Below are 22022 nucleotides of genomic sequence, written 5' to 3'. Positions count from 1 at the left end.
GGCACGTTGTATATTCCTACACACCGTTTCTAGATTCCGATCAACAGCAAGCACAGCACGTTATCAGCATAAGCTTGAGCGTGTATTGGCAAATTTTGCAGTTCGCATAAAAGTGAGTCAATCAGTATATTCCTCAAAAGTGGCGAAAGCACACTTCCTTGGGGGCACTCCGTCGTTGCTTCTGCAGTCAGAAAGCGATCGACACCCACCTCAGCGCATAGCAATCTCTGCGTTTGTTAAACCTATAGTTGATGTGGTAATTTGACATTTAATTGCCTTGCCTCCAGGATCAGTCATTTACCCCAATTGCGAGGAGTTTGCCTTTGCCCCTCATGTGAGTTGATTTCCGTTATTCCCTGCTTTCTTGGTTCCGATAATGAACGCTCAGCTCTGTCTTGAGCCTTCTTAAGGGCCTCTTCTGATTTCAGACCTTCCTTCAGATAACGCAGATGCCATTTAGTACCTGCGTTATTGAAGCCTGTTTGCTTCTTGACGTCTGATATACTGATCTCAAACGTACTTACGCTTGAGCTTTTGGTTGGGGTCTTCGTAATAGGGCAGTGTCGACCCTGGCTCCACAATTTCTCCTTCTTTGGGTGTAAACATCTTGCTCTCAATATTGCGGTGAATCGCCTGGCAAGCCACTTTGTATGTTTGTTTCTTATTAGCTTCTTTTTTTCTGCATTTTTTAAATTGCTCGCTGATGCATCCGTAATGTCGTGGGTTGAAGGGAAACAAAAAATGTTTGACTATAAGCTGACCTCACTGCAAAAAACAAGGTGTATTATCGGTATCATAAGTACGTAGGGACGCTTCCTTCGATAGTCTGCTAAGGCTCGATATGCCAGAAGACTCGCGCCTGGTCGCTTATACAGGAAACGTTGCGGTATTTATGACCGACACACTGTTGAACAAGCGCAAAGCAAACTTGGCATGTGAAGGTTGAGCGGATTGATAAATGTTTATGGTTTCAGCTTTGCGTTGGAAAAAAACTGAAGTAGTCATCTTGGCCAGAACAAGAATCCCAACCATGCGTTTCATATTCATCGCAGAGTTGAGTCAAAGCGGCAATGGAAACTACTACAGCAGCACTATATCTAGCAGGAAACGTCTTCTTATGGGAGTAGGTTAGGTAGGTAGGTATCAGTGGCCACTCCGAGGAGCCCAATTAGCGCTTTGGTGCGCCGTTTTGATGCCACAAACTCCCTAAGACCGCGACTGTTGTTATGGGAGCAGGTAGGCAGAGTCCAGCCGGCTCGGATCTTTAGAGCCAGCCCGTAGCATTCATGAAGGAAAACAGCTCTCCGACCCTCCAGCTAGAAATCTTTCTGAGGTCCCCAAAGAATGGTTTACCCAGTGTCCGCAGCCTGACTCTTGCCAAAGCTGGGCAATCGCAGAGAAAGTGCATGAGGATTTCCCTTCCTTCTCCGCAGCTTCGGCAATGCGAGTTGTAGGATATGCCGAGCCTATGGACCAGTGCCCCGTGCAGACCGCCATAATCTTGAATGCATTTGCACGCGTCTGACACAGGAGCTCTCATTATCGGGCTATGTTATAAGCAGGCCAAATTCTCCTTGACTTGGCACAGCTTATAAGCCTTCGCCATCTCAGGCCCGCGGCTGCTAGGTAGTGCGAGTAGACTCGGCCCCCGACAGCCACCAGCGGAACACCGACTGTATTCGCCGAGGGACTGCCAAGAGCAGAGCTTTGCCTGGCCAATCCGTGAGCCCGCTCATTCCCCTCTATGTTCCTATGCCGGGGAACCCAGAGGAGAGTGATCTTGAGCGTGCCGCCCAGACGGTTGAGCGCCTCCCTGCACTGCCCCACCAGCCGGGAAGATGTCGTCGTTGAGTACAAGGTCTTGATGGCCGCTTGGCTATCGTTCAGAATGGCTATGTTACGCTTGGGGCTCGAATCACGCTCCAGCCATCAACAAACTTGCAATATCGCCAGTACTTCCGCCTGGAATACACTGGCGAAACCTGAGAGACCATACGACTTGGATACACCGTGTATATTCGAGAAAACCCCCGCGCCGACTCCATAGGCTATCTTTGATCCGTCCGTAAAGAATACTGTGTCATACTCTTGCAACACGCCGCCGGTCTTCCACTTTGCCCTGGTTGGAAGGTCCACAGCAAAGTTTCTTGTGAAGTTCAGCTTGCGTGTGACATAGTCCGTGGGGGATGCCCAGATTTCCGGAGGTATTTCATCTCGGATATTGCTGTGGCCGTAGGACTTTGCTGTCCAGCATCTGGACTCACCTAGTCTGACGGCACTGTACCCTGCAACATATTTAATGTGGAGGTCTAGGGGGAGGAGATGCAGGAGTACATTGAGAGCATCTGCCGGGCAGGATTGCAGAGCCTCAGTAGCAACTGCACACGCGATTCTTTGAATTCTGGGAGCCCATACAACTTGGATACATTGTCTGTATTCGAGAAAACCCCCGCGCCGACTCCACAAGCCATTTTTGATCCGTTTTATAACCTTGCAACACGCCGCCGGTCTTTCAATTTGCTCTGGTTGGAAAGTCCACAGCAAAGTTTCTGGTGAGGTTCAGCTTGCGTGTGACATAGTTCGTGGGAAATGCCTAGATTTCCCGAGGTACTTCGTCTAGGATTTTGCTGTGGCCGTAGGACTTCATTGCTAGCATCCGGACTCACGTGGTCTGAGGTCACTGCACACTACAACGTATTTAATGTGGAGGTCTAGGGGGAGGAGATGCAGAAGTATATTGAGAGCATCTGCCAGGCAGGGCTGCAGAGCCCCAGTAGCACCTGTACATGGGGTTCTCTGTATCCTATTATGCTTCGTTCTATTGTATTTTTTCTTCAAAGCCTGCCACCATACAACAGAGCTGTACGTTAGGATCGACGCACTACAGCGGTGTACACAACAGAGAACCATCCTCGGCCGGAGACCCCATTTCTTTGTAAAAGTTCCCTTGCAGGCATAGAAGGCTATACAGGCCTTCTTAACCCTCAGTTCTATGTTCAACCTGCAATTTAGCTTAGGATCCAGGATTACACGCAGAACTTTACATTAAAGGAAAGAACCAATCTTTGTTGAATCAGCCGTGGTAGATTATGGGAGTAACTCATTCCGTTCTGTTCTAGGCCTCTATGGACTGATAGCTTTAAAAAAGGACGTCTATTGTAAGTGCCATGCCCAAGTGCAATCTCAGAACTGGCAGTGACGGTGATCGCGGGAGTGATCCTCGTTTTTTCGGAAGCAGAATAGGTGAATGCGTTTAAGCACTGAGAGTTGGACTCCTGCAACAGTATGGCGTCGGACTACCAACTAAACACCTCCCTGTCATCAGGAACTAACCTGGAACCGTCTGACACATTGCTTCGGGCTAGCCCACGCGCTCTCCCGGCTTTGGGAGCCTGCAAATCAGGGAATTCCTTTCACAAACGGGAAGGGAGTTGTTAGTTCAGAGAATCCCTTACCATCCATTGCAAAACACACGATCTGATGATAGCATCTTCCCAATCTTTAGCAGGTGAGACTGAAAACTTCCATGCCTACGTAGAATTTGGGTAAGGAAGTTAAGACCTCGGGTGTTTAACGTAGGTACCTGTCGTGGAGACTTAATCCTACGGTCTTCTTAAGACAGGGATTGATTTTGTGACCACAATCAGAGCCCCGATGTGACAAGCACCAACGGTATCAGTCTATACCAAGTGTATGCCTTAGCATTCATACTGGTGGATGCAAGACACGCCGAGGCCTGAATATCTCTTCTCGCTTGAGCATCACCACAGCCCCCATGAAGCTCCCACTAGGGGGCCAACCGCAAACAACCTAGCTGTACTCATATACAACAGGAATTCTCCCGAAGTATATGAGTCCAGGAGCTATCTCGGTTCCCATGGTACCAGTATAGATGTGGCGCGGCAGGATTCGCAGCATTCAAAATTTATTTCGAATGTTGCGAATGCGAACAAATAGATGGCGCGGATCTATCCACTTTGCGGAGCTCGCCACGGGAGTGGAGGACCGGCGAAAAAAGTGTGCCGTGAGTTAGGGGCAGAAAAGAAACACATGAAGCGAGAGTCTCTCTTCTGCCTCTAACGAGCAGACAGTCACAGTCACACAAATTATTTAATAAAGTCTAATGGTTAAATCTATCGAGTATTGATGTAAAAACCCAGTCTATGTTCCGGTGTACCTAAAAGTGTGGTTTGCAAAGAAATTAATATTAAAGTTAAATACCCCTGGTAAGGTTTCGTAGCCGAAGCCACTTCAGATGAGTCCCCGTGCAGACTCGGGTCTGATCGCCCTAATTAAGCCTTGGAGCATTCGCATACTGCATCACGGCCGGCAAGCCAATGCGATACAGCGTTTCCCGGTGCCACCACGTGGATGTTCTCTTCAGCCTCGGTTTAGGTTCAGTCGACAGGGTTGCCGCCTCTTCCTCCCCGCCACCTCTGAGCAGCAATCTGGGTAAGGAAGTAATCAATCTCACCGTGCGTTCGGTTCAGCCACGGATCTAAATTGTCAATAAGCCGCACAATGCATCTGCCTCTTGGCTCATTTTGCCACAAGAGTTAACACTCGGTAAGGGTGCGTTAAAGTTCTTCACAGGCAACCACCTCTCTTAAAATGAAAGATTGTCTTAGAATATATTTTTCCGTTTTATTAGCTAAAAGTATCTAATTTAACAGATACGCATTTCAGATACCAACTGTCCCCTTCTATCTTAAGATAAAAAGAAGGTGAATACCCTGAATAAAGGGACAGTTGGTCCCCGAAATATGTATTTATTTAAATCAAATACTCCTAAGTTTCCGCCCTTGCGGCTGTAGATAGCTTTACGCTCCTTAACAAGGAGGTCAATAGGGATCACTCCCGCGGTAACCATCACGGTAGTTCTGAGACAGTGCGATAAGCAGACGCCACTCGCAAAGCTTCCCGTCTCTGCACTTGAGCAAGGAGCTTACGATGAACCTCCTTGTCAAGAGCATCAGTCGATACCTCCACGCCATAGAGCAGAATGAAGTGCGTTGCCCTATAAGAAGGCGTCTCCTAGTAGATAAAGAACCCCCAACATTTGCCATTATCTGACTCAAAGCCGAGACCCCAGCTGCAGCCCTATCCGCTGCTGCTTTAATTCGCTCGAAGAATCTCATCCTCTGGTCGAACAATTAACCAAGCTATTTAACCGCTGGTTTTGGCTCTTTAATCAACTCGCCAGTTGATGTGGGACGCAGGGTCGGAATTCTCGTGCTGGTCAAGATGACTACTTCGTTTTTTTTCAGCGCAAAGCTTAAATCATGAGCAGTCATCCATTCGCTTACCTATCGCATCAATATCCCAAGTCTGCTTTGCGCTTGTTCAACAGTGCGTCCGACAAGAAGTGCCAGAATGTCGTCTGCATATCCGGCCAGGTGCGACACTTCTGGCCCTACGATGGATCCCTGTGCTACTCCCGACATGATTTCCATCCCCCTCTAGACCTCTAGCGTCTCATAGAATAGGGAGCGGTCTTTCAGATAATCCCTTAGTATTCGCAAGAGATAGTTTGACAAGTGGAATGAATTTTGTAATGTGCTCAGCATCCATCTTACGGAATTGAAGGAATTTCTGACATCAAGCATTATTAGGAGCACTATGTGCCGAGATCGTCGGCTGTGTTCTTCGGTTTAATGAGCCTTGATCTAATTAGGATTGTTGCGCCAACGATTATTATCATTATTATATCCAGCGTAGTATTTTCGGAGTGCAGCTCCATTTCTTCCCTGCTATGAGCCTACAAATCATCAAAGCCCTTATAGCTTTCTGACAGCTTGTAACCTTAGGGGCGTTACCAGTTTCACGTATGAACAGACTTACCATGCTGCTGGTTAGGGAAAACTGGACACTTTTTAGGCCAATATTAGTAATATTCACTATTCAAACTCAAAAGGGTCGTACTTATCATTTATTCTAAAACATCGCCATACAATACTTTGAGCTTATTACCTCGGCTTATCGCCGTGTGATTTCTTGTGCGAATACAACCCGGCGCATTGTGCGAACGCCTTCCCACACGTATTGCAAACATATTTCTTCTCATTCGAATGCAGTTGAGCGTGGGCTCGAAGCGATTTTTTCCTAGGAAAGTTCTGACCGCAAACAGTACAATGAAAGGGTCGCTCCCCGGTATGCACCGGCATATGATCCTTCAACAGGGATGAGCTGTAGAACGCTTTATTGCAAACTTCACATTTGTAATTCTTGATATTCTTATGCCTTCGTCCATGCTCGGTTAATTTTACATGCGATATAAAACGTTTACCGCACTCCTCGCATTGGAACGGTTTCTCGCCGGTATGTGTACGTTCGTGAACTTTTTTCTCGGTGCTTTGTACGAAGCGTTTATCACAATAGTCGCAGGAATATTTCATGATCCTTAGATGCATCCGAATGTGCATTTCTAGGTTGGTTGCATCAGAAAATCCTTTCGGGCAGTGCGTACACTTGTATGGGCGCTCGCCAGTGTGCGTGTTTATGTGGGTTTTGCGATTGTACCGACTTGCGAAGGTTTTTGAGCAGTACGGGCAGACGAAACGCCTTCGTCCAGTGTGGGTTCCTATATGCTCTCTGAATGTATCAGCATCACTGAATTTCTGGTCACAATATTTACAGGTCATGGTTTCGGGGGTTCGAACTGTTATTTCTTTCTCGATGCCTTGGTCATCTGCCTGTGGAACTAGTATTTCGCTTCCATGTTCACGTTTCAAATGAGTTAAGTAAGATTTTTTGGTTTTATATAGACATCCGCATAGGACGCAAAATGAATCTTCTTTGCCTTGGGTAGTGCGAGATCTGTTGATAGTCTTTTTGACAGGGATATCATCATCTGGATCATATGATGGGTCGATCTGCATCGACTCGTCCGGATCTTCAAACAATTCTGCTTCAGCTTCAAGTTTTTCTTCCAATTCTGTGACATCCTCTACTTCTCCAGCAGCGTTGAATTGATTTTCTCGATTTGAATCCTATAATGCAAAGGGTTACCTTCAAGAAAGTGACACTAATTCTATAAAATCCTTACTGGTAAATCCTTACTGGCAGCACGAATCGGTGAAGCGCACAGTGGGTCTAGCTTCCTTCCCCCTGACGTCTCTTGCTCAGATTTGAAATACAAATGCATCCAATGTACATGAGACCCAAAAGAAGTTAAGTCGGAAAACTGTTTTCCACAAAGTACACAGACGAGGGTGAAATTTCCCTGAAATCCGACCAGCACTTCTCCGCATCTTTCATTGTCCTCTTTGAACACGATTCGCTTTGAATTTGAATTCCACTCTTTTGAGTCATATTCAGAAGTATCTGGATCCGGTTCCGATTTTATAATGAAATCGTTTACTTCTTCATAAACTCCTCCCAAAGCGTCCATTACAGTTTTACTAGAAATGCTTCTAATCCGGTTCGGAAATCTCGTTGACGCTACTCTGTTTACAACAAGCAGTGTCAAATTTGATGGCTGTCAAAGACAGCTGAGGAGCTGGATATGCGCACTGTGTATACGTTCAGAAATTTAACGTAAACAGCGATTACTTTACCGTTAGTAAGGCAACGTCTGTTGAGTTACCTCTACCCTGGACGAAACCGTCAGGATTCATTCTCTGTCTTTAGTAACACCATGTTATAGACCGCCACCGTACGAACAATCAGATTGGCCACTTTGCGATCAGTAGTAGATTTACGAAATGTCTTCTGTATGTACGTAACAAGGGAGACGCTGAAATTCTCCTCGACAGGGATCAACATCTAGTGGTCGCTTGCATATTGCGCCCCTTCTCACAAAGTTTGAGAGTTGGGACCTGCCAATTCATCAACGGCCTCTTATATGATCCAGCTGTTTGGTCGACAGTGGATTAGACGGCACATATCCTCAATGACACGCTATCAAAAAGGCTCTTTCCTTGGTTGTTACTCAGAACACGGGATTTGTCATAATCTGGCTAACTACGGAATCATCGAAGCGGATCAATGAACAGAAAGAATTGGAGGCTTTTTTGACCGCAGCGAGTAGTGGCGACCATGATGCGCTCAAAGTTCGATACCGTGCAAAATTCCGGGAAGTTCAATGAAGTTTACGCCGTGATAAAAGGAGCTTGTTATTGCGTTGGTCAGGAATGCGGAAGATGCGGCAAATCGGAATGATTTTTAAAGACCTTCCTTGTGTCCGCGAACCTTTCGATGGTCCTATGACCATCTGACTCCTTATCCTTAATAACGAGCAGGTAAAGATGTGAAAAAACACTTGACCACGGTTCTTAACCGTATCACATCCGGTGAAGTTCCTCCGCTTGTGGATGAAATTGTTGGTCGCCATAACGCGCGGCTACGGACTGTTCTTCCAAACAGAAGAGAAATCATCTCGGCCATCTCCACAGAGTTATTCGTCGTTGCTCCTGCAGATTCTACTACCTTCAACTTGATCGACAAAAATCCCATTGGTTTCCAATTTGGATCCTCCTACAATGACCACATTAATGCCCTTCCGCATCATTTTGGAATCCCTCGGAGTCTTTGTTTGGCCTGCTCTTCATTGATTTCGAGAAGGATTTTGACAGTATGAGCAGGGAATGCATCTAGAGTGTTCTACGCAAAAGGGTCTTTTTACAAAAGATTGAGAAGAATGATTAAATTTCTGAAAGAAATACCTTCCGGGTACTCAAAAAGCTTAATGCTAATGGGGTAGGGAGGGTTGGTAGGTATCAGTTGCCGCTCCGAAAATGCCAATTAATGCTGTGATGCGCGGTTTTGATGCCACAAACTCCTAAAACTGTAACTGCTTTTATGGGAGAAGGGAGGCAGAGTCTAGCCGGCTCGGATCTTCAGAGCCAACACATAGCGTTCACGAAGGAAAGTAGCTCTCCGACCCTGCAGCTAGAAATCTCTCTGAGGTTGCCAAAGAATGGTTTACGCATTGTCCGTAGTTTGACTCTAGCTACAGCTGGGCAATCGCAGAGAAAGTGCATGAGGGTTTCCCTCCCTTCCCCGCAGCTTCGGCAATGCGAGTTGTAGGGTATGCCGAGCCTAGCGGCATGGTCCTCTATGGGCCAGTGCCCCATGCACACCGCCGTAATCTTGAATGCATTTGCACGCGTCTGGTACAGGAGCTCTCGTGATCAGGCTATGTTCTAAGCAGGCCAAATTCTCCTTGACTTGGCACAGCTTGTAAGCTTTCGCCATTTCAAGCCCGCGGCTGCTAGGTAGTGCGAGTAGACTCGGCCCCTGACAGCCGCCAGCGAAACACTGGTTGTATCCACCGAAGAACTGCCAAGAGTCTGACCAATCCTTCAACCCGTTCATTCCCATCTATATTTCTATGCCCAGGAACCTAGAGGAGGGTGATCTTGAGCGTGCGCCCAGAGGGTTCAGCGCGTCTCTGCACTGCCCGACCAACCTGGAAGATGTCGTCGCTGAGTACAAGGTCTTGATGGGGACTTGGCTGTCGGTCAGAATGGCTTGTTACGCTTGGGGCTCGCATCTCGCTCCAGCCCTCGACAGACTTCCAATATCGCCAGTACTGGAAAAAACCTGGGAGACCATACGACTTGGATACATTGTGTGTATTCAAGAAAACTCCCGCGCCGACTCCACAGGCCATTTTTGATCCGTTGTATAACCTTGCAACGCGCCGCCGGTCTTCCAAGCAAAGTTCCTCGTGAAGTTCAGCTTGCGTGTGGCATAGTTCATGGGGAATGCCCAGATTTCCCGAGGTACTTCGTCTAGGATGTTGCTGTGGCCGTAGGACTTCGCTGCCAGCATCCGGACTCACGTAGTCTGAGGTCACTGCACGCTACAACGTATTTAATGTGGTGGTCTAGGGAGAAGAGATGCAAGAATACATTGAGAGCATCTACCAGCCAGGAGTGCAGAGCCCCAGTAGCACTTGCACACGCGGTTCTTTGAATCCTATTAAGCTTCATCCTATTGTATTTTTTCCTCAAAGCCTGCCACCATATAATAGAGCTGTACGTTAGGACTAGACGCACCACAGCGGTGTACATCCAGAGAACCATCCTCGGTCGGATACCACATTTCTTTGCAAAGGTTCTCTTGCGGGCGTAGAAGACTGTACAGGCCTTCTTAACCCTCAGTTCTATGTTCAAGCTCCAATTTAGCTTTGGATCCAGGATTGCACCCAGAACCAATCTTAGTTTATTCAATCATAGTAGGTGGAATTCAGGTATCCTTGTCTTGGTGGTGAATAGCATCAGTTGCTTTTTGGTTGGGTTTATGCTGAGTCCGCATCTTGCGGCCCACAGGTACACCTTTCGCAACGCTCCTTCCATGATCTCGCTCATAATGGACAGAAACATCCCTGATACTAATATCACCAAGTCGTCGACATACGCCACCACCTTCACCCCGCTGCTGTCCAATGTTCGTAAAATTTCGTTCATTACTGTTAACCAGAGCACTGGAGAGATGGCGCCACCCTGGACCGTGCCTCTGTTCACACCTCTGGTCAAGTGCTTGCCTCCCAGATCCGACTGGATTATCCTGGTACTTCGCATAGATATAATCCAATGCGTGAGACACCCCTCCAATCCAATACCGGTCAAGCCTTCCTTGATTGCGTTGCTAATAAGGTTGTTAAAAGCTCCCTCTATATCCAAGAAGGCCGCTAGGGTATACTGCTTGCTCTGCAGCGGAGGGCGGTTTCTGTGGATTTTTCTTTGAGGTAGGCTTGCTGAGACTTAGAGAAAGGCGTTCTCCCCATAATCGTCCTTAAGTGAATGTCCAGGACGCATTCACGAAAGAGATCAGGCTGATTGGTCGAAAGTCTTTCGCGGACTCTTGACCGCCCTGTCCGCTTTTGGTATGAAAACCACTCGTGTGCGACTCCAGGACTGTGGTAGGTATCCTAAAGAGATGCAAGTCCGGTAAATCTCAACAAGCCACGGCACAAGCCTTTTCTGCTGCTTCTGTAGCATGATTGGCATTACGCCATCTGGGCCTGTAGATTTATATCCGGAGAAGCTGTTTATAGCCCGGCCGATCCTATCCTCGGTAATTACTGATTTGATAGTCTCGCACAGCTGAGGTTGTCGCAAACCCTCCAACCAAGTTTCTGACTCACAGTTCTCCTTGCTGGAGGGAAAGTGCGTTTGAACCAGCAGCTCCAGGATTTCGCTAGAAGATTCCGTCCAGGAGCCTTCCGACTTTCTAAGAAAGGATGGCCTCTTATGTTCCTTGGACAGAATCTTATTGAGCCTCGCGGATTCACAGGTGTTTTCGATGTTCTGACAATAGTCCAACCAAGACCGCCTCTTGCCGGTTCTGATGGCTGACTTGTACTTCTTCAGGCACTCCTTGTATGGCTGTCAATATTTTTGCCTGTAGCAGATGTTGAAGATTTCTCCGGTCAGCTTCCTGAGGCTGGAGATATCTTCATTCCACCACGGTGGCAGTGCCTTTTTGCTGTACTTAGTAGAGCACGAGACTTTAAAGATGGTATCGAATTCCTTTTCCAAAACCCTGACCTTTGACCCCAGTTTTTCTGTCGTGCCAATCTTACCAATTTGCACACTGGAGAGTTTGTTCTTAATTACCTGACCAAAGTTTCTCCAGTCGATCCTCCTGGGGCGAGATCTAGACTGAAAAGTCAGAGAAAGATCTCCAGTCCTCCACTCTAAGAATCCCATTTTTAGTTATTAGGGTGATATCAAAGACCTCCTCCCAACCGCCACAGTTTTCCGAGCAGGGAAAATGGAAGGTTCGTGTACTGCCCCTGTTACACACCGATAGGTTTGAAGTAATAATAAAATCAGAGAATGACTCATCTCTCTCGTTTATTTCTGAGCTGCCCCAAAGCTTTTGTCTTGCATTGACGTCACAGCCTATCAACAGGTTGGCTTTCTTTACTGCTATGGTGTTCGTCAGATGTTGTATTTCTTCTGGCGGAGCTGATCGGTCATGAGCCTCCTCTAGGAAGACACCTGCATTCCTCACTCCGAACCGCACTTTATAGTCGATTCTTTCCAGTGCCTCCAGGCACAATTCGTGTATACGGAGTAGAAAAGGTTTGCTGTTTGTCTGAGGTTCCTCCTCCTTGATAACAACCCAGTAGTCCATGGGAATCCGGGGGTTCTCAAAGCGCAGGAATTGGGCGAGCTTGCCCTCATCCATGCGGATCTTCGGCAACCAGATGCGAGCGACCGGTCTCCTGTTAATATCGTCGTAAAGGATGACATTGGGCTTTACGCCCTCCCAGGCGTCGCTGATCTTAGCGACGCACGAACCAAGAAAATCCCTAGAGAATTGGTCCTCGCAAGCTATAACGTGGAACCCACGGACCACCTGAGAGGAATCAAAACAGGGGGTGAGTTCCGTGTGTTTGCCTTCAGTGTCCACGAGATGCTCAAAGATCATCTCCGACAGCCTGGCCTCAACACTGGTCCACACGGAGCGGTTTTGATACACTCGCCTTAACGCGAACTTTACTTTTCGGATCGTGGTAGAGCAATTGAACCCAATGCAGTCATAAAGCGTACCAGATGAGTTCGTGTGGCACGCGGTCTCAAGATCCAAAAATGCAATGTAAAGAGGACGATGCTTTTCACGGTGTTTCTCCATGAGCAATCACGCAGCGTGTATTACTTCAGTAGTTCCGCAATTTTGGACAAATCCGGCTTGATTGACGGTTATTCCAACGATTTCGCGAATACGTTTGCCAAGAATGCGTTCAAAAATCTTCATGGTATGGGAAAGTAACCGGATCGGACGGTAATTTGAACATTCTGCTGGACTACCTTCCTTTTTCCCTATTAGAACAGTGGTACTTTTTTACCAGTCAGATGGTGTCCTTCCTTCCTGAATAACCCGATTAAAGAATTCACTGTGCCACAGTGTTGGATCCCAGCTCTTCGTTTTCCAGAGCTCAGAGGCGATGTCGTCAGGTCCTGTGGCTTTCCCCGATTTCATTCGTTTTATTGCCTCCTCGACTTCAGTTGGGCTGACAGTGAGTCCTTGAGGGTTTAACGTGAGCACCTATCTGGCCGACTTAATCCCACGGTCTTCTTAAGACACGGATTGATTTTGTGACCACAATCAGAGCCCCGCTGAAATAAGCCACAACGGTACCAGTCTATACCAAGTGCATGGCTTAGCATTCATACTGGTGGATGCAAGACCTACCTAAATCTCTACCGAACTAAGGAGTACGACATCCGTGTTGAAACGCAACACCATGCCGGTATGTATTGCTATGAATCTAGCTGGTTGAATTTGAGCGTTGGGAGGCGTAGACAGCTCATGATCCCTTTTATGGTCTTTATTAACCATCATCATTATAATCAATGCGTGCTCGCGGTATTTCTAGTAAAAAGTTTTAAGAAATGAAACTGTTTGTTCCGGAAATATATGCCTTAGTAAGGAACTCCAGACATTTCGATTTTGCGCGAGGTCCACCAATTCGATATCCCTAAAAGCTATCTGGCGTCCTGACCTATGCCATCGCTCCCTCTGAGGTCCTTATGATTACAATTTCCAGCACTCTTCTCCTTAAATCGTGACAGTGTGTGTTAGAGTACTTCATTTTGGTCAGCATTGGGCTCACTAGAAATAACTACCCCGTTTTGACTCAGGCGCCCTATTCACAACTGAGTCAAGCCTCCACAAATGAATCGATATAACCTCTCAGCTATCTTTGACAGTCATTAACCTTATCACTGCTTCTTGTAAACAAACTAGTGTCAAAGAGTCTCAACCTGGATCAGGGTTATTTTGAACAAAGTCTTGATGAATCCGTTGGAAACGGATTATGATGGTGTAAACGACGTCTTAACGAAATCCGAACCGGATTCAGACATTTCAGAATGTGATCCAAAAGAGTTGAATTGTAGTTCAAAACGGATCCTATTCAAAAAGGACAACGAAAGATGCGGAGAAGTGTTGGTCGGATTTCAGGGTAATTTCACCCTCGTCTGTATGCTTTGTGAAAAACCATTTTCCGATTTAACTTCCTTCGGATCTCATATATATTCAAAGCATTTGAGTATCATATACGAAGAGGAGACGACAGCTGAAGTGAGACTGGATCCAGCATGTGATTTACGGATTGGTACTGGGTCACATTTACAGGTGAGGATCATATAGAATTGGTGACTGAATTAAATGAAATCGGAATTGTACCTTCCAGGAAACGTTGGATTATGAAGTCCTTGAAATCAGCCCTACTGAGGAAGGAGATAACATCTCCGAAATGAATGAACAACTTGAAGCCGAAACCGATTTGGACGAGTCAATACAGTTGGACCCATCATATGACCCAGCCAGCGATGATATTCCTGTCAAGAAGAGAAACAATGCGTCTCAAAAAATCCAAGAAAAAGAAGATTTCCTTTGCGTCCTATGCTGTGGACTATATAAAACCGGAAAATCTTACGTATCGCATTTGAGACGCGACCACGAAAACGAAATATTGATCACAGAGGCAGGTGACCAGGAGGAAATAACAGTTTTAGCACCCTTAACCATGGTCTGTAAATATTGCAACCAGAAATTCAATGATGTGGACCCTTTCAGAGAACACGTAGCCTCTCATACAGGACCAAATCGTTTCATCTGTTCATACTGTCCAAAATCCTTTCCTAGTCGATATACCCTTGAATCGCACATAAACACCCACACGGGTGAACGTCCATACAAGTGCACGCACTGCCCGAAAGCATTCAGCAACCGGAACAACCTTCAAATGCACATTCGAATCCATTTGGGGATCATGAAATACTCCTGCGATTATTGCGGTAAACGTTTCGTACAAAGCAACAAGAAGAAACAGCACGAACGTACCCATACCGGCGAAAAACCGTACCAGTGCGAGGAATGCGGGAGGCGTTTCATATCCCGTGTAAAGTTGACGGAACATGAACGAAGGCACAAGAACATCAAGGATTATCAATGTGAAGTGTGTGATAAAGAGTTTTACAGTTCGACTCTGTTAAAGGATCATATGACAGTCCATACTGGCGCACGACCCTTTCACTGTACTGTTTGTGGTCAGAGCTTTCCTAGGAAAAAATCACTTCGAGCGCATGCACAATTGCATTCAAATGAGAAGAAATATGTCTGTAATATATGCGGAAAGGCGTTCGCCCAATTCGCCGGGTTATATTCCCACAAGAGATCACACGGGAAAAATTTAAGTACATGAGCTCTAAGGATTACGTGTAGGAGTTTTAGAATAAATGATAAAATGAAATATTTGACTTTAAGTAAAACTTAAGACCGTGATCCCTGTGGGAAGGACATGGGAGGGGGCGGAATCTAGCCATTTCAGATTTTCTACCACTAGAAGTCTCTGCCCTCAAAGAATTGTTTACCTAGAATCCGCAGCCTGGCTCTAGCTAAACCTGAATACTTGTAAAGGATGTGCTTGGCACCATGGTCCCCTCTAGGCCAGTGCCTCATATACACTGTAATCCTATACGCGTTTGCGTTCGTCTGACTCAAAAGCCTTGGTGATTGGGTTTTGTTGTAGAAGAGCCTTTCTTTGACTTAGCAAGTCATCTGATGTCCGCGGATGTCAAGTAGTGCAAGTAAATTCTACCCTTGATAGTCGCCAGCGGGACGCAGACTGCACCCACCGAGGGACTATTAAGAGCGGATCCACGCCTAGCCAACCGGTCGGCTTGCTCATTCCCCAGAGGAAAATGATTTGATTGTGTCGCCCAGACTGTTCAGCGCATCTCTGCACTGCTCCACCAGCTTAGAGAGTGTTGCGATCTGAGTGTAACAGCAGACTTGTTAGCGCTGAAGGGAACAAGTGTTTCCCGAAATATCGGCATTTGCACGACCAATAAATAACACTAGCGAATAGAAAAAGCCACTTTTAATTTTTCCAAATAGGGTGTTGCCATTCACCTTTCCAGCGTTTACGATAGTTTGGTTGCCGGTCTTAATGACTTGGTAGCATTTGGGTTTGGAATGCACTGGTGTGTTCTGGAACACCGGAAGACGTGGCTACACTGCACGTATACGAAAATACTCCCGCAACGACTTTGCAGACCATCCGTCGGTAAAGAATACCATATCGTAACCCCGCAACATGTTCTGCCGTGATTGGAAGTTCACTACCAAATTCCTCTGGAAACTTGACTTACGCGTGGTTTAGTTCATTGAGAATGTTCCGTGATACTTGGTCTAAGATGTTACTACTGCCGGAGAATTTCACTCTCCAGAACCAAGACTCACCGAGTTTTACAAGACTGCACCATATAGCGCATTCATTATGAGGGTCCAGGGAGGAGAATTGCAGGAGTACAATAAAGGCATTTACTAGCAAGGACTGTAGAGCCCTATTAGCATCAGTGCATACCATTTTTTAGAACTTATTATGGATAGCTTTCCCAGCGCGCCCTACATAGCTCCGCTGATAAGGGAAGGGAACATCCCTGATACCAATATCATCAAACCATCGATGTATGTTACCACCTTTACCCTGCTCCTGTCCAGTATCTGTAAAATTCTATCAATCACGCCTGACCCTGTAGCAGATTCCTTCAAGGTAACGTATCCTCCCGACCTCAACGCCGTTATCCAACCCTCCTTTTGGTCGCAGCGGGGCTTTCATCAAATCTCACCGGAGAAATCAATAGAAAATTTCCATGCTGCCCGTCTAGTTCGCCGTCCAACATAGGCGAATCATTCATTTTATGTAAATGTGGGAAATCTAAGAATCGCCGCAAGAAGAAAATATGAGACTGACATGGTTTCATGCTGATCTCGGTCATTTTGAAGTTTTGTGAGCTTCAGTAAAGTCGCTGATATCTTAGTCTAGGAAGGAGTATCTTCCTAGTGTCGTATTTGCATTGACTTGCGGAAACTTCAAGTTCTTTTGGTCTCACATCAGCAACGCTCGCAATCCCCAGCCAGCCTTTTCCAATTTCATCAAATTCGCAGTCTTCTTTGCAAACTATTCGCATTTTTCTCTGTCCTCTGGAGCGCTGGAAGGTTCCTTTCTGTGTCCACTACTGTTTCTATTTTTCATCAATAACCTTCCCCCTCTCCTTACGGAGAGGTCTCTTACTTCCTTCATGCCAGAGGCCTTTTTTCATCCGTAGCGTCGCCTGTAGACTGCGTGTCACTTCAGTCGAACTTACCCTAGTTTGCCAAGTAAGTGTCACTTGAACCGCTACACTCTCGGATCCGCTTCCACTCTGCTTTTCACTCTCCTAGTGGTCACCCTTTATCATGTTGGAACTTCACTGAAGATCGCAACTTTTAACAATAACTTACGCTTCGACACACACTACATGGATGTCCGCAATCACGCTTCCAGAGTCTGACTGCATATTATGTATCTCCTCAATCCCACTCTTTTAATCTCCCTTACTTGAAACTTCTTCAAGCGACACTCCTTGATGCAATGCTAGACGCCAAATTTTGTAATTCTTCATGCGGTGGTGATCGGTTGTGAGTCAGGTAAGCCATCTGCTTCAATTTGATCACGGTTAGGCCGGATGGCTCAAGTGGTTAGAGCGCTGGGCTGTCGTAGCGGAAGGTCGCGGTTCAAATCTCGCTGGGGGCAGAGGAATTTGTTATCGTGATTGGATGTCGGACACCAGTCGACTCAGCTGTGAATGAGTACCTGAGTCAAATCAGGGTAATAATCTCGGGCGAGCGCAATGCTGACCACATTGCCTCCCACAGTGTACTGTGGTGTACCGTTACGGTCTTGAATGAAGTGCTCTAACACACTTCAAGGCCCTGATCCAATATGGATTGTTGCGCCAACGATTATTATTATTATTATAGGCCGCCAGAACTCAGGTCCAGACGTTGGAAAGCGTGCAGGCTGTTCCTAACGGGAATAAATGCACTAAACCTGTCCCGAGTGGTGTCTTTAGTGCTGCCGAATAAATTGCTACTATGCCAAGTTGCAGCAGTGTGTGGTATTGTCTTCTATTAAAACCACCCGCACATATCCCCGGGGGATCATCGTGAGGTATTATTTACGGGGTGGAGCGCGTTTATATCAACACGATAAAATTACGCATCTGTCGTGCTTTCCAGACTTCAGTTCCTGCAGTTTTTCTTGTATCGAGGCTATTATTGCTTTTGCCGATTTGCTTCCGACCTAAGCATCTTCTCCACGAGATTATGAGTTCCGATAACTATATTGAGGGCATCATTCAACCACCCTCTTCCATTTGTGAATCTTGAACTATGGAACGCAACATGCTCCGGATGCTCCCGTGTAGTGGCGCATTTGGGGGACTCTTCTAATCCGAAACAATGCAAATACTTACTTCCTTCCCCGTAAGGAACTGTTAGGTGGGAATTCAATTCTCCGTGTTTTCATTTGACCCATTTCTCAATACACGGGATCAATGTATGAGTCCAGGCACCTTTTCCAGGATTATCGCCCCGTTGCTGTCATCCCCTTTATAGCTCCTTCCTAGTGCTTTATTGCTGGCATTTCTCGCGTATTTTTCCGTGTAAGACCCTTGAATTTGATTTCGAAATGACCTTGTGATTATTAACCCAGATTTTGGCACTATTGATTTTCCTGCGATTGGTAATAAGGGCCGGCTCCGTTTTTTCGTGTACAAGGTCCAGTTTTACCATTTGTAATCATACTTTCGTGGCATGAATGATTTCACATAAAGTTCCTCGGAGTGCTTCGCAGCTACAACGACCTCCATGTCGTCTATAATGTTGCCTCCTCTGATGCGCGAAGACCAAGCATTTCACCATGTATTGTGTTCCACAACAGAGGCATCAGGACGGTGCTCTGGGGAAACCTAGCTGTCACAATGTATTCTTCTATTCTCGTACCAAAGAAGTCTTTCTAAGAGGTAACTCTCGATTATCCCAGTTAAGGAACCGGCGATACCTAGTTTAGCCAAGGTGCTCTGAATCCAACCACAGTTGACATCTAGCGTCAACACCCCTCAATACTTACCACCGACACCTGAGCCTGATCCACGACCATTTGCTATCATATCGACCTTAGAGTAGGCTCGCCGCAACTCATACTGTCGCACCAATAGACCATCCGCTAGTTTGGCGTACGGGAGCAGCAAATTGTATATCACCCTCTCCAACATCTTCCTCATAGGACGAAATGAAGAGGGTTCGCCTGGTGTTTTTTGAGGTTTCGGTAACAGAACACATCGCAGCCAGTCTTTCATTGGGAAGGAAACACTACTTCTACCATACACGATTCAAATGTGGTTTCATAACCAAAGAAAGGTGGAGCATGTGGGTTTGATTTTAGCACCCAACTTAAGGAATTTGTACTGTATCTTGTCCAATCCCCAAGCCTTATTATCCCAATTCATTCACAGATCTTCCGTTGTTCTTTCTCGGTAATCACAGGGATCGAGTAAACGTTCTGGTAAATCGTTAGCTGAAGTCCACTTTCTTTGTGCCGTTAAGCCGCAAGCACTTGAGGTGATTTCCACCCACGAATCTTGTTCATTACAACCATGTAAGCAGCGCTTTCGGTTTCGTATTCACGTCAAAACGTATGGGCTTTTTTAAGGCTGTTACGAGGATTTCGGTTTTGTTTTAGCTTCCGTTGTTCTGGCTTCCCTTTTCACGGCAATTCTCTTCGGGAATGTCTTCTGTTTCTCCAAGCTTTTCCTAGTTTCTTTTTTTTTGCTTCTGTTGCGCATTGGACTACAGCATCCTCCGTTTCCAATGTCGAGAAAGATGCTCAATGGTCACTATAGGTGTAATGTGCCTTCTCTCTTTCTCTGCCAGACCATTCCTCTTGCCAACAATGTACTGAGCTAAGTCAAATCGACGATCAAGTCTAGCCCTCTACCTAGAAGCTAAGCACGCCTCCAACGTTGGTTAGTACAATGTTCAGCCCCGCTAAGGTTTGAAGTAGAATTTGGCTCTTAGTGTTCATCACTCGCTTTTCTCACTACAAAACCCATGCATTGAAATTCCCAGTAATAATTTTTGGGCTGTCGTCTATAGTGTCAACCAACAAGCTGCCTAGTATGTCCTCAGATTGCGCTATTGTTGTACTAGGAGAAACGCAGCAGCAGTAATATTGGGCCTCCACATGTCCATATCTCCGCGTTTCCAGAGAAATGTTAAGACACGTAGCGTAACCTTAATTTGGATAGGGTTCGCAAATTACTTCCAGGTCCACATTCGATTCTGGAAAGGTGTGTGAGAGCGTGTTTTGAACTGCCTCGCAATGATTAAGGTCGACCACATCCTCTTTCCGTTTGCACGACACGAGATCTCCACATTTGCCGCATTTTTTCGATGTGCCGTGATAACGCATCCCCTAAAAAATACTTGCGCCCTAAGTTGGTACATGATTCCACCTATTCTTACTTTACCTGCGGTAATCAGTTCAACGGTTGCTTCCACCGGAAAGATATATAATAATATTGGTGTGTATACCACCATATGTCTTATTCATTCTTTCTATTGCACTCGCTTCTATTTCGCTAGAGCTGATTGTTCCCTTAGCGCTACACAGATATCCTTCCGTCGTCTAGATCCTTGCACTCGATTACTATCTCCTGTTTTGGACTTTCAATTCTGCTTGCTCGCTACGAACGTTTTCCACCTAGCCAGACTTTTTGCTGTGTTTATTCAGCTCCAACATCAGACCCCCACTCTGCGTTCGCCTGATACGGCTCATATTATCAACCATGTCTGTCAATTCTAGATCCACTTTCACTGCTTCTTTTTGCTGCCCATCTTTATCCATTACTCGAGTTTGCGGGTTCCCGATTTAATCTTTTTTGGTTAATATTAAGGCTTTCCCCGGAATTCTCGCCAATTTGCCTTTTCTCGGTTTTTTTTTATCAACCGCTTTCTGGACAGCGTAGGGCGCACTAATCGCTCCCTAGTACACCCCCTCGCCCCTCCCCCGGTTCTCAACTAAATTATGTCAAAGAGATACCGCCTGCATTTCTTTGCTCTTTGTTTAATGCCATGTATCAGGGTCTCGATATTTTAGTGGATATTCCGCTTCTCCTTGATGAGCAGACAGAATTCACTTATGCGTCCTCAAATCTAAAAGAAGCGCTATTTCAGTTTGTTGCCTTCTACGTGGGTTTTTGCACCAGCAGCATTAATGTCGATCTGGCGACTATCTTCATTCCTTTCCAAATCCCGCAATTAATCTCGACCGACGAGACGTTGTCTTCTGTGACAACCTACTAAGCTTCGTGTTCTCACGAAAAGGATCTGGTGTAGATTTTATTTCCATTCTTCTATTATTTCTATTAGATGATTAGGTGCTACTAATTTCTATATACCAGCAAGCGTTTGCTCCCACCTACCGCATCCCCATAAAGCATCGGCCGAGCGGTCCCTTATCCTTACGAAGAAGCACGCCTGATGGGAGGTTTGGCAACTCCATACAATATTCAATCTTGAGAGAGTGAATTTCACTGGGTGATGTAGCCAGCAATGCAATTGTCGCGCCCTTCTTAATGTGTGACCTATACACTGCCACTTCTGTTTCGAATCGCATCAGTACGGATGACAGAACTGTGTGCCAACCAAGTTCCTAGTTTGCCAAAATTTCAAAGAAGTGTACTCCAATAATACAAACCAGTTGACGAAAGCTTGGAGCCTTCGAGTGAGAGGGGTGATCTTTTCCATGAGCTACTTCCATATAGCAACACAGGAAAAACGCTAGCACAGAACAGTCTCAACTTGATCTTGGTGTTGAGATAACTGCATTCTCAGATTTTAGACTAGGCAGTGTAATTGGATCTATCGCAGTAAATGCATCAAGCGACATCCACTTCGGTACCACCGTCGACAGACGCTTCCTAGATGTATAAATTAATAGGTGCCTGCGATGCTCTGCCCATTAATGCACATAGGAAAAGTGCGATGACCAGTCAGATTGAGAACTTTCTCTCAATGACTTTGAAAAGTAACTTTTTAATGGTGCATGGCTCTCTCAGCTCGGCTACCTTAAGTTATGGACGCATCACACGCCCCTCTTTTTGGTTGCATCAGGCCAAAGAATACCTCTAGAGTGTGCCTCCAACGTTGAGGCCTAAAACGGTAAGGGCTTG

At 46.1% G+C, this 22022-nt stretch overlaps 3 protein-coding genes across 3 annotated transcripts in view; 2 read left to right on the top strand and 1 right to left on the bottom strand.

Moving 5' to 3' along the window:
- LOC119654601 overlaps nucleotides 1–22022 on the top strand; it is a 338686-nt gene that overhangs the window by 69542 nt on the left and 247122 nt on the right. The gene's annotated exons all lie outside the window — the stretch shown is intronic.
- Nucleotides 5918–7445, bottom strand: LOC119654602 (gastrula zinc finger protein XlCGF57.1-like). Its single transcript, XM_038060073.1, has 2 exons — nucleotides 7046–7445; nucleotides 5918–6989 (listed from the first exon to the last, which is right to left on the bottom strand). Exons 1-2 carry the CDS (start codon nucleotides 7388–7390, stop codon nucleotides 5967–5969), a joined length of 1368 nt encoding a protein of 455 aa, XP_037916001.1. The 5' UTR covers nucleotides 7391–7445; the 3' UTR covers nucleotides 5918–5966.
- LOC119654603 (zinc finger protein OZF-like) lies at nucleotides 13691–15214 on the top strand. The gene is made up of 2 exons (XM_038060074.1): nucleotides 13691–14094; nucleotides 14153–15214. Exons 1-2 carry the CDS (start codon nucleotides 13753–13755, stop codon nucleotides 15164–15166), a joined length of 1356 nt encoding a protein of 451 aa, XP_037916002.1. The 5' UTR covers nucleotides 13691–13752; the 3' UTR covers nucleotides 15167–15214.

The sequence above is a fragment of the Hermetia illucens genome, chromosome 4, assembly GCF_905115235.1.
Source record: "Hermetia illucens chromosome 4, iHerIll2.2.curated.20191125, whole genome shotgun sequence".
Classification (NCBI taxonomy): domain Eukaryota; kingdom Metazoa; phylum Arthropoda; class Insecta; order Diptera; family Stratiomyidae; genus Hermetia; species Hermetia illucens.
This window is presented reverse-complemented; position numbering and strand designations above follow the sequence as displayed.